Source organism: Zootoca vivipara, chromosome 13 (assembly GCF_965207765.1).
Source record: "Zootoca vivipara chromosome 13, rZooViv2.hap1.1, whole genome shotgun sequence".
In the NCBI taxonomy this organism is placed as follows: domain Eukaryota; kingdom Metazoa; phylum Chordata; class Lepidosauria; order Squamata; family Lacertidae; genus Zootoca; species Zootoca vivipara.
The window spans coordinates 1,655,744-1,668,120 of NC_142596.1; the positions used below are offsets into that span (position 1 = coordinate 1,655,744).

Sequence of the window (12,377 nt, forward strand, 5' to 3'; positions counted from 1 at the left end):
ATACCATATTTTACATCGAAGGAAGTCTTGTTTCCAGTTCGAATCGTAACGGCTATGTAGCTGTTTCAATTCAGCAGTTTATGATCTTGTCCCATCTGTTCCAGCACTGTCTGTATATTAGTCCTAAATTCACTCTAATAAACAAAACCCTTAAAGAAATGGGAGTGCCTGATCACCTCATCTGTCTCCTGAGAAATCTCTATGTGGGACAAGAAGCTACAGTTAGAACTGGATATGGAACAACTGATTGGTTCAAAATTGGGAAAGGAGTACGACAAGGTTGTATATTGTCTCCCTGCTTATTTAACTTATATGCAGAATTCATCATGCGAAAGGCTGGACTAGATGAATCCCAAGCCGGAATTAAGATTGCCGGAAGAAATATCAACAACCTCAGATATGCAGATGACACAACCTTGATGGCAGAAAGCGAGGAGGAATTAAAGAACCTTTTAATGAGGGTGAAAGAGGAGAGCGCAAAATATGGTCTGAAGCTCAACATCAAAAAAACCAAGATCATGGCCACTGGTCCCATCACCTCCTGGCAAATAGAAGGGGAAGAAATGGAGGCAGTGAGAGATTTCACCTTCTTGGGCTCCTTGATCACTGCAGATGGTGACAGCAGTCACGAAATTAAAAGACGCCTGCTTCTTGGGAGAAAAGCAATGACAAACCTAGACAGCATCTTAAAAAGCAGAGACATCACCTTGCCAACAAAGGTCCGTATAGTTAAAGCTATGGTTTTCCCAGTAGTGATGTATGGAAGTGAGAGCTGGACCATAAAGAAGGCTGATCGCCAAAGAATTGATGCTTTTGAATTGTGGTGCTGGAGGAGACTCTTGAGAGTCCCATGGACTGCAAGAAGATCAAACCTATCCATTCTTAAGGAAATCAGCCCTGAGTGCTCACTGGAAGGACAGATCGTGAAGCTGAGGCTCCAATACTTTGGCCACCTCATGAGAAGAGAAGAATCCTTGGAAAAGACCTTGATGTTGGGAATGATTGAGGGCACTAGGAGAAGGGGACGTCAGAGGACAAGATGGTTGGACAGTGTTCTCGAGGCTACGAACATGAGTTTGACCAAACTGCAGGAGGCAGTGCAAGACAGGAGTGCCTGGCGTGCTGTGGTCCATGGGGTCACGAAGAGTCGGACACGACTAAACGACTAAACAACAACAACAACAAACAAAACCCTGTGTAGGAGGGTTACCGATAGGTGAAGTGCTTTTGCACTCAGTGCCTCCCTGCCTCCCGTATTCCATGCCAGAGCGAGAGCCAGGTACTGAGACAATTTGCGAGTGAAGCTCATTCCCCCCTGGGCCCTGTGTGGAGCTTGCAAGGACAATTACCCTCAAATCATCCTTGTTTATTCTTTGCTAACGGTTTCCACTATTGTGGGAGCGGCATCCATTAAGGCAGTCTGGAACCGGAAAACAACAACCCCTCCAACCTCAATCCACCCTCAGCTACCCCCTGGTTGCATGTCTTCTAAATCACAACCAGTCTAAGGAATAGCGCCACCAATCAGCTTCCAACTTCGCAGGGAGGAGGATGGACACAAAACTAGAATTAGTTGTCTCTGCCTATCATTGGCTTTGATCTCACCAATATAGGCTGGTCTTCCTGCCTTCTGCCCTGCCAATGCTATTGGGCACCAGCCACCTCTGAAACTTTCTAGTTCAGTTGTTTCACGTGTTAATTCCCCAGAGGGGAAGTCAGCTGCGGTTAAAGTTCCAACCTTGAGTGATTTCTAAATAGAAGGGAAGTGAAAGACATGCCTTGTAAATAACTGTTGCACTTGCAAGTTGCTTCCTGTCAGCTGCCTCTTCTTCTGCTTCTCTTTCTTTTCTCATGCGAAGAGAACTTAAGGCGACAAGACCATTTGCCTTTTCCCCGTTTTCCAATTCAGGATTATGTTTTTCATGCTGATTCTTCTTTTCCTAAGGGAAATTGCAGGTACGTGTCCTAAAAAGAGATCTCATGGTCTCTGCTCTTGTTGGTTTCTTAAGGAGAGGAACTGTGAAGGAAGGTCCGCCAAGGACCACGCCAGGCAGAGCAGTTGCTGCCACAGCTTCCCTTTTCTTTAAAACTGTTACAGTCACAGAGAGCTCCTGGCACTCCTGCAAAGCCAATTTTGGGCTCCTCAGAGCAGTGCCTGAAGCAGCCTTTTGTTGGTAATAGTAAAAATGAAATGTAAATCTACACCACAGGCTGAAACTGTCTTAACTAACCTTCCTTTTTCACCATGAGAGTGAATGTGAGAGGCTGAGGGTACAGATTCATAGAATCATCCCATTGGGGGAGGGGACTTCAAATAACATCTGATCCAACCCTGCTGCCAATGCAGGAAAGCCACTGCTCCAGCCTCATGGAGCGGTGACCTGCCAGGCTCTGCAGGTCAAGAAGAGCTCACCACCATCTGGGGCCATGTGAGGAAAGATCGAAAGAATTAGGTGCATTTAGCCCCAGAGACTGAGAGGGGCACAAGGACACACTGTCAGATATCTGACTGGCTGACACATGGGAGAGGGCAAAGACATGTTGTTTGGTGCTTCAGAGGGCAAGTGTAGATTAAAGGACTTTAAATGATGGTGGGGGGTAGATCTGAGTTGAACCTACTTGACTGGAAGAGTAACCTTAGAATGGAAGCAAAGACCTAGAGGGGTGGCAATGGGCTCTCGCTGGCTGAAGGCCTTCAACTGGAAGCTGGCCAGGCATCTCTGGTGATTCTTCCAGCTCTGGATTTGGGAGGTTGGGCCAGATGACCCACCCAGTAAAGGGCAACTAAAACCGCTTCCTCTGACTTGATCCAGAAGCTGCAGTTTGCGAAGAATGTTGCAGCACAGTTGCTGGCAGGAGTGAGGCATTGGCAGCACACAACACGTGTCGTGAGAGATCTGCACTGGGTGTTGATTTGCTCCCAAGTCAATTCCACAGTGTTCCTATTAAACCACAGAACCCTTAACAACTCGGGACCAGTTTACCTGCAAGATGGCCCCATATACAGCCACTTCCATCTGGGGAGCTGGCACTGTTACAGGCACCACATAATTCCCTTTCCACATCTCTAAGAAGTTGACATTTTAATGTGGCCCCTATACTTTGGAACTCCTTGCCTATTGATATCAGGCAGATGCCTTGACTGCGCTGTTTTCAGCGCATGCTTAAAGCATCTTGGTTTAGACAAGCCTACTGTTATGTACCAAATATCTTGACTGCTGATGTGTTTTTAGTTTATTGCTGGTTTTAATTTTCTGAATGTTTTAATTGTTTTTACTAATGATTTTACTGTTTTATTCCTTTCAAACTGTTTCAAGGTTGTTCACAATTGGGCCATGTATACATTTTATGAAATAAATAAGCAATAAGTAAAACAATCAATGGGCCGGAGAGGAAAGGCTATTTCATTTAGGAAAAATGGCAGGTATGGGGAACATAATGAGGGGTGTAGGAGACATCTAGAGAAAATGGAATCAGTGGCAGAAATTGCTGATGTTTGCTTACTTCTTCCATGCCCGGAATGGAAATCAGTCTAACAAATACAATCAGGATTTGGTGCTGTTGCTGTTTTTTCAATTTCCAAATCATATGTAACTGATTACAGTTTCTCTGCCCCCATTTGCATTGCATTAATATTAATATGTTGGAATAATGTAATGACAATGTAATTTACATATAATTGATTGTTTAAGTTCTGTAATTTGTCACAGCTGTCCTACATCCTTAGGCATGGCAGAGGTTTGGGGAGGTGATGGCAGTTAAAATGGTGTAACACTGAAAAAATATATACTAGCATAGATACATTCAGGAGAGGGACCACATTACAGCTTCCAAAGGTTCAGGGAATTCTTTTGCCCTGAAGTGCAAGATCCTACAAATACGACCCATGAACAGTTTCCTCCCTCTACAGGCGCAACCTTCATTAATCTTTATGAAAATGAAAATCACTGGCTGAGCTGCAGCAACACACCAGCCGATCAGAAGGAATCAAGATGGTGGTTGGGGAAAGACTGCTCCTCCTTGGTTGAATTTCAGTCAATGCCTTGTGACCCAAGTTCTCAGTGCCCAGCAGGAAAGAACCCCACAAGCAGATATCTAAACTGTACACAAAGGAATGTCTCTATTGCTGCTTTCCCAGGTGGTGGAATATTTGCATGCAAAGTCCTGTCAGGTAGCAATGCGTCAGATCCACACCCACTTATTAATGACGAGGACCACTGCAGGAATTTCAACTTCTTCATTGTAGCAATAATAAACAACACTGCAGGTGAGTGCATTAAAAGACAGCATGGCATTTTGAGGTAAATTCAGGAAGCATAAGAGTAACAGGTGCACTGGAAAAAGAAATAGGAACACAGGAAGTCTGCCATACAGAGTTAGCTAAGGATTAGTTGCACTGACTCCAAGGTTTCAGAGAAGGTTCTCTCTTGCTCTCTGCCCCTGAGCTAAGAACACATTAATTTCTCTTTTAGAACCATTTCCATTTATGTTTGCTAGTGGAAATGCAGGGAACAGCCATGAAATTCACAGAGCAAAAGCAAAAATGATGTGCTTCCAACTGAGGATAACTCTAAGAGTCAAAATAAATGAAATACCTTTTTTTTAAAAAGAGAGAAGGCATTAGACCAGATGGATGTGCCATCTTAGTCCTACACAGATTAGACCCATTGAAGTCAATGAGCACAGCTCACCTAGGTCCATGAATTTCAGGGAGCCAATTCTTGATAGGATTAGTAGGATGCCATAGCTATCTGGTGTTTATTTTGACAGGGAGACAGAATGCAAACCATTTCAATCAGATCCACGCAGAAGAGCTGCCTTTAAGCTGCAATAATGCACAGGTCAAAATTCACCATTGGAAGCAAAAGTGTTGAAAAACTCACCTTTTTCAAACTTTGCCCATTTTGCTTGAGGGTCAGTGACTTGAATATGCAATGTTAGTTTTCAGTGAGGTACAAATGCCAGAAAGAACCAAGGGGAAGCTTTTGCACATTCCTAGCAAATTGTATGAAAAAAATGTCATGATTATACTCTCATGAGACTGTGCCATTTTGCATTGCAGAGAGTAACATGCAATCAGAAAAATCAGTGGTGGCTGAAGGACAACAGAACTTCAGTCTTCCTTGTGAATTTGATTTGACTCATGGCAAAGACATATTTACTTTGTATTGGATTAAGGAAACATTTGAAAGGAGGTGCCTTGCTTCTGTTTCAAATGAAGACCACTCTTTTTCTAATGATCTAAACTGCTGTGTTGGCACCAAGATCAAAAAGAGACAGGTCAATAATTTGACTGGCCCACTTGACAGACATCAAAGTCATTACCTGACCATTTTCAACACCACCACTTCAGATGCTGGAGTGTATTTCTGCCTGGTTGCTGTTTACACCAACAGACACGTGTGGAAGATTGTAAATAATGTGTCTGTACAAGTGCGAAAAGACAACAGTGAAGGTGAGTTTAAAAATGATGTTTAAAAATGTGTTCTCTTGCTTCAGTTGAGTGTTGGATGCTCAGAAACTCTCCTCATTGACTGCAGACTCAGGCAGGAAGGGCAGGCACCCTGAAGCCCTTCCCCACTAAAGACACTCTCAGAGAAACTCTTGTGGGGGGTGGATCACGGTCATCTGCCCTCAAATTGGGCTCTGCCACAAGGGGTGGGGAAAAACAATCCGTTCAAAACTTTCTAGTTTACCCTTCCTGAAACATTGAAATTAATACAAATGTCAGGTTCTGCACTTAGGCAGGAAGAACCAGATGCACAAATACAAAATGGGAGACACCTGGCTTACTAGCAGTACCTGTGACCACAAGCTGAACATGAGTCAACATGAGTACTCCTCAAGGTGGTGATCCCATGGGGTGTTCCTACTTGATGTATGTCATAGGACCTACACTCCCCTTGTGGTGAGTGGGCTTGCATGTTCCTATGACCCTTGTGAGCAAAGCCGTTGGGAATCCCGTACTCCCAGCAGGGTCGCCCAAGGCGGTAAGGTGAAAGGGAAGGAGCTAGACAAAGAATGATCCAAGAAGTCTTCAACGGCATCTACCGGTTTGTCATGACTACTTCATGCCATCGGAACAGAGCCCTACTGCGAAGACTGTGTGTTGGTCAGCGTGCACTGATTTACACACATAAAACGAATTCACGCACAGGCGTCTTCCAAAAACCCAACCCAAACCCCAAAAGTCCCATGGCAATCGGCAAATGGTAACGGGGGCAGGATCGTGAAATCTGGAAGCCCCTAGTCATGAACCGGCACATGGGCGGTGGATACAGATTCAGTCGTTCTGACTCAAGGAACAAGGCAGTTGAGCAGCTCAGCACCTGTCTGGACTGTCTGGACTGAGCAGCCCTCTTTAGGATCCACTCTGCTCACCCTGAAAAGGAGGAGGGGCTAGAAAAGGTGCCCTAAACATAGTCTGCCTCCCTTTTCACCTGACTGGATTACCGCGCCCAGTGGGGTCACCACCTAGCGGTCGTAAAAGACAATTGAACTTTGGAACATGGAATATACGGACTTTGTCAGATAACACAGACAGTGAGTGTCCTGAACGCAGAACTGCCATCATTGCAAGAGAGCTGTGACGTTTTAACATTGATATTGCATTGCTTCAAGAGACTCAAAGAGCAGGCGAGGGACAACTGAAGGACGAAAAAGGAGGCTACACATTCTTCTGGAAAGGTCTATCTGAACAAGAACATTGAATACATGGGGTAGGCTTCGCTATCAAAAATGACCTTGTGAAGCTCCTGTCAGAAGTCTCTACCAGCATTAATGAGAGACTCTCAACCCTTTGAATAAAGCTCTCCAAAAACCAACAGGCTACTATTATAAGCACTTATGCACCAACACTGGATGCTGATGAAGACATTAAAGAAAATTTTTACTCACAGCTGGATACCGTCCTATCAGAGACACCCAAGGAAGATAAAAAAAAACCAAAAACCAAAGTGCTGCACCAACAAGTACACAATAACCTCTCTGCAGCGCCACAGATCCAACTCAGTGGTGTAACGTTGGAAAATGTTGTTCACTTCTCCTACCTAGGCAGTTCCCTTTCCACAAGGGCCAACATTGATGCCGAAATCCAGCATCGCCTGAGCTCTGCGAGTACGGCTTTCTCCCAATTGAAGTGCAGAGTGTTTGAGGACCGGGACATTCTCAGGGAAACCAAAATGTTTGTTTACAAAGCTATTGTACTACCAACCTTTCTACAGTATATGCTTGTGAAACATGGACCACTTATAAATGCCATCTCCAACTCCTCGAAAGATTCCATCAACGGTTTCTCCGAAAAAATTTACACATCACTTGGGAAGACAGGCGAAGTAATATCAGCGTACTGGAAGAAGCAAAGATTCTTCAAAACCAACTTTGTTAGACTGGTCATGTTGTGTGGATGCCTGTTGATCGTCTTCCAAAGCAACTACTCTATTCCGAACTTAAAAATGGAAAGCGTAATGCTGGTGGTCAACAAAAGAGGTTTAAAGACTGTCTCAAGGCAAATCTTTAAAAATGTAGTATAAACACTGACAACTGGGAAACACTGGCCTGCGAGCACTCCAGTTGGGGAACAGCCTTTACCAAAGGTGTCATGGGCTTTGAAGAAACTCGATCTCAGGACGCAAGGGAGAAACCTGCTAAGAGGAAGGTACGCTTGGCAAATCCAACTCCTGCCTGGAAACCAATGCCCCCACTGTGGAAGGACGTGTGGATCCAGAATTGGCCTCCGTAGTCATTTACGGGCCCATTGTTAAAACCGTGTTTATGGAAGACAATCTTACTTGGCTACAAGTGATCGCCAAAGAAAGAAGAAGATGTCACAGGACCTCCTTGCCATCATGTTGACCTCCAAAAAGGCTACTTCCAGCAGGTGGCTGGATGTTGATGGTTGTGTCCAATGTCTATGCCAAACCTCTGACATCTGTAGTTGATAAAGGGGTGGCCTGATTTGACTCAAAGCAGTGCTGTTCTGTCTGGTTCTTCTCTGTGAGTCAGGCAAAGTGGGCTTGGGGTGCCTAGGCATGCAGAAAAGAGATTCTGACTAAAGACCAGGAAGAACTTTCTGACACTAAGAACTGTTTGGCAGGGGAACAGGGTCTTCTTTGAGTAGGACTAGCATTGAATTCCACTCCCCATAACCCCCAGAGCTCTAAGCCTGAGAAAATACAGACAGGATTTTGGCTTGTATGATCATATCAGCAGATCAGTGTTTGCCATCCATTATCCTGACAAAACTCTGAGGAATGTTTAAGTAATTTGGAAACAATAAAATTAGCCTGGGCTGGCATGTTGCTTTTCCTCCTCCTGATACCATTTCCTATGGGGATCTCTTTTCAGGGTCTACTTTTACAGAAGAGCTACAGATCTCACTGGGAGTGGTAGGAGGAATTGTTCTGATTAGTGGGATAATATTGTTCCTTTGCTGGAAGAAAAAGTCAAAAGGTAATGAAAGAAGAACATATTACAAGGTGGAATCAAAGGTGACTGTGTGATTTGCAAAAGCATTTTAAACTGCTACTTCCTAATGGATATATTTTTTGTTTGACAGGAAAGGCATATGAATCACATCAAAGGTACTACAGTACATGTCAAACAATATAAAGAATTCTGCTGGTGCCTCTCTCCCTTCCATACATAAAAATGACTCTAAATTTATCTCTTCTATTTAGGGATCAGACCACAACTGAAATGGAAGAAGACTGTAAGCACAAGGCCCCTTTTCAACAATGTTCAACAACCATCCAACACATATTCCTTAGAGGATGTTACATGTGTCACATTTAGTGGACATGAATCATTAAGTGTGAATTCAGATAGTTAGCATTCATGCAATTAAAATTCTGCATAGAACTTGAGCAGGTTAGGAAAGGAGACCGGGTCGCTGAATGCAAAGACGCCATGCAAGAAAAAAACTTGCATGTTGGAGAGAAAGGTGCACTTCCTGCCATAGGAGCCAACTCCTAGGGGTCAAGGTCCCTTCACCCTCCCAAAAATATTTGAAGGGGCTCCCCCCAAGTTGATGGGTATTGCCATTTAAATAGTGTGTGTGTGCTGTGCCATGGGATTGATTATGCGAGGTAGGGCATAGCTGCCCCCCTATTTTATTCAAGTTGGCACCCCTGCTCCCTGCTATGCTAGTTGTCTAGATGCAGGGAAACATTCACAAATATGATCTCTCAGCTGCTGTCTGAAATGGCTGCCTGCAATGGTAAGGTGGTGGTTCATTTTACCATCTTTGGATTATAGAGCTTCATTCACATCTCATTCTGTGGGGGACTGTTTCCTTTTGTGTGGGGGTCAGCCATATTTCCAAACTGCACAGGGGTAATAAAAATGCTTAAATGGCCCTCAGGAATGACAGTTTGGAGTAGCAGAGAAGGGTCTAGCAGAGGTTCATAGTAATAATAATAATAATAATAATAATAATAATAATAATAATAATAATAATAATTTATTATTTGTACCCCGCCCATCTGGCTGGGTTTCCCCAGACACTCTGGGAGGTTTCCAACAAAGATTACAAATACATTAAAACATCAGTCATTAAAAACTGTCTTCAGATGTCTTCTAAACATCAGACAGTTGTTTATCTCTTTGACATCTGGTGGGAGGGCATTCCACAGGGCGGGTGCCACTACCGAGAAGGCCCTCTGCCTGGTTCCCTGTAACTTGGCTTCTCGCAGTGAGGGAACCACCAGAAGGCCCTCAGAGCTGGACCTCAGTGTCCGGGCAGAACGATGGGGGTGGAGAAGCTCCTTCAGGTCTGCTGGGCTGAGGCTGTTTAGGGCTTTAAAGGTCAACAGCAACACTTTGAATTGTGCTCGGAAATGTACTGGGAGCCAATATAGGTCTTTCAAGACCAGAGTTATGTGGTCTCGGTGGCCACTCCCAGTCACCAGTCTGACTGCCACATTCTGGATTATTGGAAGTTTCCAGGTCACCTTCGAAGGCAGCCCCACATAGAGCGCATTGCAGTAGTCCAAGTGGGAGATAACTAGAGCATGCACCACTCTGGCGAGACAGTCCGCGGGCAGGTAGGGTCTCAGCCTACGTACCAGATGGAGCTGATAGACAGCTGCCCTGGTCACAGAATTAACCTGTGCCTCCATGGACAGGTGTGAGTCCAGAATGACTCCCGGGCTGTGCACCTGGTCCTTCAGGGGCACAGTTGCCCAATTCAGGACCAGGGAGTCCCCCACCCCCACCCTCCCATCCACCCCTGTCTGCTCAGGATTCAGCCTCAATCTGTTAGCTGCCATCCATCCTCTAACTGCCTCCAGACACTCACACAGGACCTTCACTACCTTCACTGGCTCCGATTTGAAAGAGCAGAACCACTGTATGACAGTGCCCCCAGCTCCCAGCGCCTCTAGAATGTCCAGAAGGATGTCATGGTTATGGTGTCAAAGGCATGTTGTTTGCAGGCATTGGAAATGACAGGCTGTGCAGGTTGCCATATGTTAGTTGTAGGTGCATAGCTTGGTTCTAAAGTGGTGCATCCATTATTTTCAGGTCCCCCTTTAAAAATAAGTTAATTGAACTTTCCATCTTAAAAATCCCTTGATATAACTTTGTAGGATAGGATTGAAAACTCATCTGAGTCTTTTCCCCCCTTACAGGCTCCCCATACGCCGTTTCCAGCCGCAATGACATAGATGGGAATGAAGTTGTGTATTCACTCGCCATGAGTCCTGGTGTGAACCCAGAGAGTCTCTATTCTTTGCCAGAGAGCAAACCCAATCCTGGAATGCAACCTGGAGAGAACGTGCAGGCAATTTATGCTGTGCCAAAGAAAGAGAGATCTTGAGTAGTGTAGTGGATCGAATGTTAGCGACGGATGTGGAAATTCCGGCTTGATGTCTACGTCCACACTAACTATAAAGCCAGTGGCCATGGACGAGTGTCCTTGATCTCTCAGCTTCAGTCAGGGATAGGCCACAAACAATCTTGGCTTCCCCCAAAGAATCCGGGTTGCTGAGAGATGCTAGGAGATCCTTGTTTTGGCTCACAGAGCTATAGTTGCAGAATTCCCCGTGAAGAGGGATTGCTTGTTAAACCACTCTGGGAAATGTAATTCCAGAGGCGTAATAGGGGGATCTCATAACATAGGGTTGCCATAAACTGGACACAAAAGGTTTTTGAGCTTTTGGGGGGAAAGTTGTTGAGCTTTTGGAAGATTGCCCACAGAAAGTTGCCAACCCTATCATAACAACACTCAGTGCCCTTAATCAACGACAGCTCCCAGAATTCTTGGGGGTGAAGCCAAGACTGTTTAAAGTGGTATCATGGTGTTTTTAATGAATGGTGTGCATGTCTCCCTCGAAGAACCTGTGGCCTTCCAGATGTGGATCTACCTCAAATGCTCCACCCTTCTCTTACACCCGACATGTGTTTTGCATGAGTTTTGCTAATTGCCTGCTTGGGGGCTGACTAGGATTTCCCCCTGGAAGCCCCCAGTTGGCCTGGGGACTCACTCCTCTTTTTTTGCTGACTCCATACTGCTGGGAGTCCTGTTTTTGGATTGGTGTTCTGGACTGGTTTAGTTGGCTTTCAGTTTGGGCAGGAAAGACAAATTAAGATCTGGTGGGGCAAATACCTGAGGCACGTTAAGGGCCTCTTTGCCACCCTATGCTGCCTTGACCTTGGGTCTTTGGCCTTGGCAAGTGCACTTGGGGGAACTCCAACCCGGTGGTGCCACAGTGCACTTGTCAGGTTCACATGCCCACGGGGACAGCCTCTCAGGGGTGGGCAGGGCCAGAGGCGGATGTGGTTGAGGCAATTATTCTGACACTTCCCTTCATAGAATAGGCTACTTACCAGCCATGCAAAGGCAAGCAACAGGCGTTGTTCCAAGAAGAGTGTCAAAGAGAGGTCTTTCCCAGTCTGCATCTGTTTTGGAACTGTTTTAAATATGTTTTTTATTATTTTTATTACTTTGCTACTTGGTGTTTTCTACCCTGGATGCCTTTAGGAGGATGGGATGGGATATAAATTTAATGAATAAAGAAAATGCAAATAAATAAATAAATAAATAAATAAATAAATAAAGCAAGTAAGTTGAGTTTGATTATTATCACCATCATGGTTCTGGGACACATTTCAGCCTGGCAAAAGCACTCAAGGAGGGGGTGGAGAGGGTCTGGTCTGGGAGAGGAGGGGCATCCTGCGATGGGTTTGGAAGGCCACACAGGGCTCACCCGCACATTCGCTAGTCCCATGCCTGCAAAATATGGGTCCACGCGGCAGTGTAGCTAGCTGCACGGGTGCCCCAGGTGGTGCACATGCTCTGCAGCCGGAGGTGGAGCGAGCCACCCATGGGGGCAGGGCGAGCCAAAGCAGGGCGCGCTGCGTGGAGCCTCTCTGCAGCC

The 12,377-nt window shown here is 45.4% G+C and overlaps 1 protein-coding gene across 1 annotated transcript; it reads left to right on the plus strand.

Moving 5' to 3' along the window:
* The first annotated feature begins 1,803 nt into the window (after positions 1–1,803).
* LOC118079119 (uncharacterized) lies at positions 1,804–12,057 on the plus strand. The gene is made up of 7 exons (XM_035103152.3): positions 1,804–1,956; positions 3,911–4,267; positions 5,063–5,455; positions 8,347–8,451; positions 8,558–8,582; positions 8,679–8,710; positions 10,629–12,057. The coding sequence occupies exons 1-7, from the start codon at positions 1,914–1,916 to the stop codon at positions 10,814–10,816; spliced, it is 1,143 nt and encodes a 380-aa protein (XP_034959043.1). The 5' UTR covers positions 1,804–1,913; the 3' UTR covers positions 10,817–12,057.
* Positions 12,058–12,377: the final 320 nt, after the last annotated feature.

Coding starts and splice junctions, on each gene's coding strand:
- LOC118079119 (XM_035103152.3), top strand. CDS start 1,914: ATGTTTTTCATGCTGATTCTTCTTTTCCTAAGGGAAATTGCAG. Junction 4,268..5,062: donor AATAATAAACAACACTGCAG/GTGAGTGCATTA, acceptor TTTGCATTGCAG/AGAGTAACATGCAATCAGAA. Junction 8,711..10,628: donor AACTGAAATGGAAGAAGACT/GTAAGCACAAGG, acceptor CCCCCCTTACAG/GCTCCCCATACGCCGTTTCC.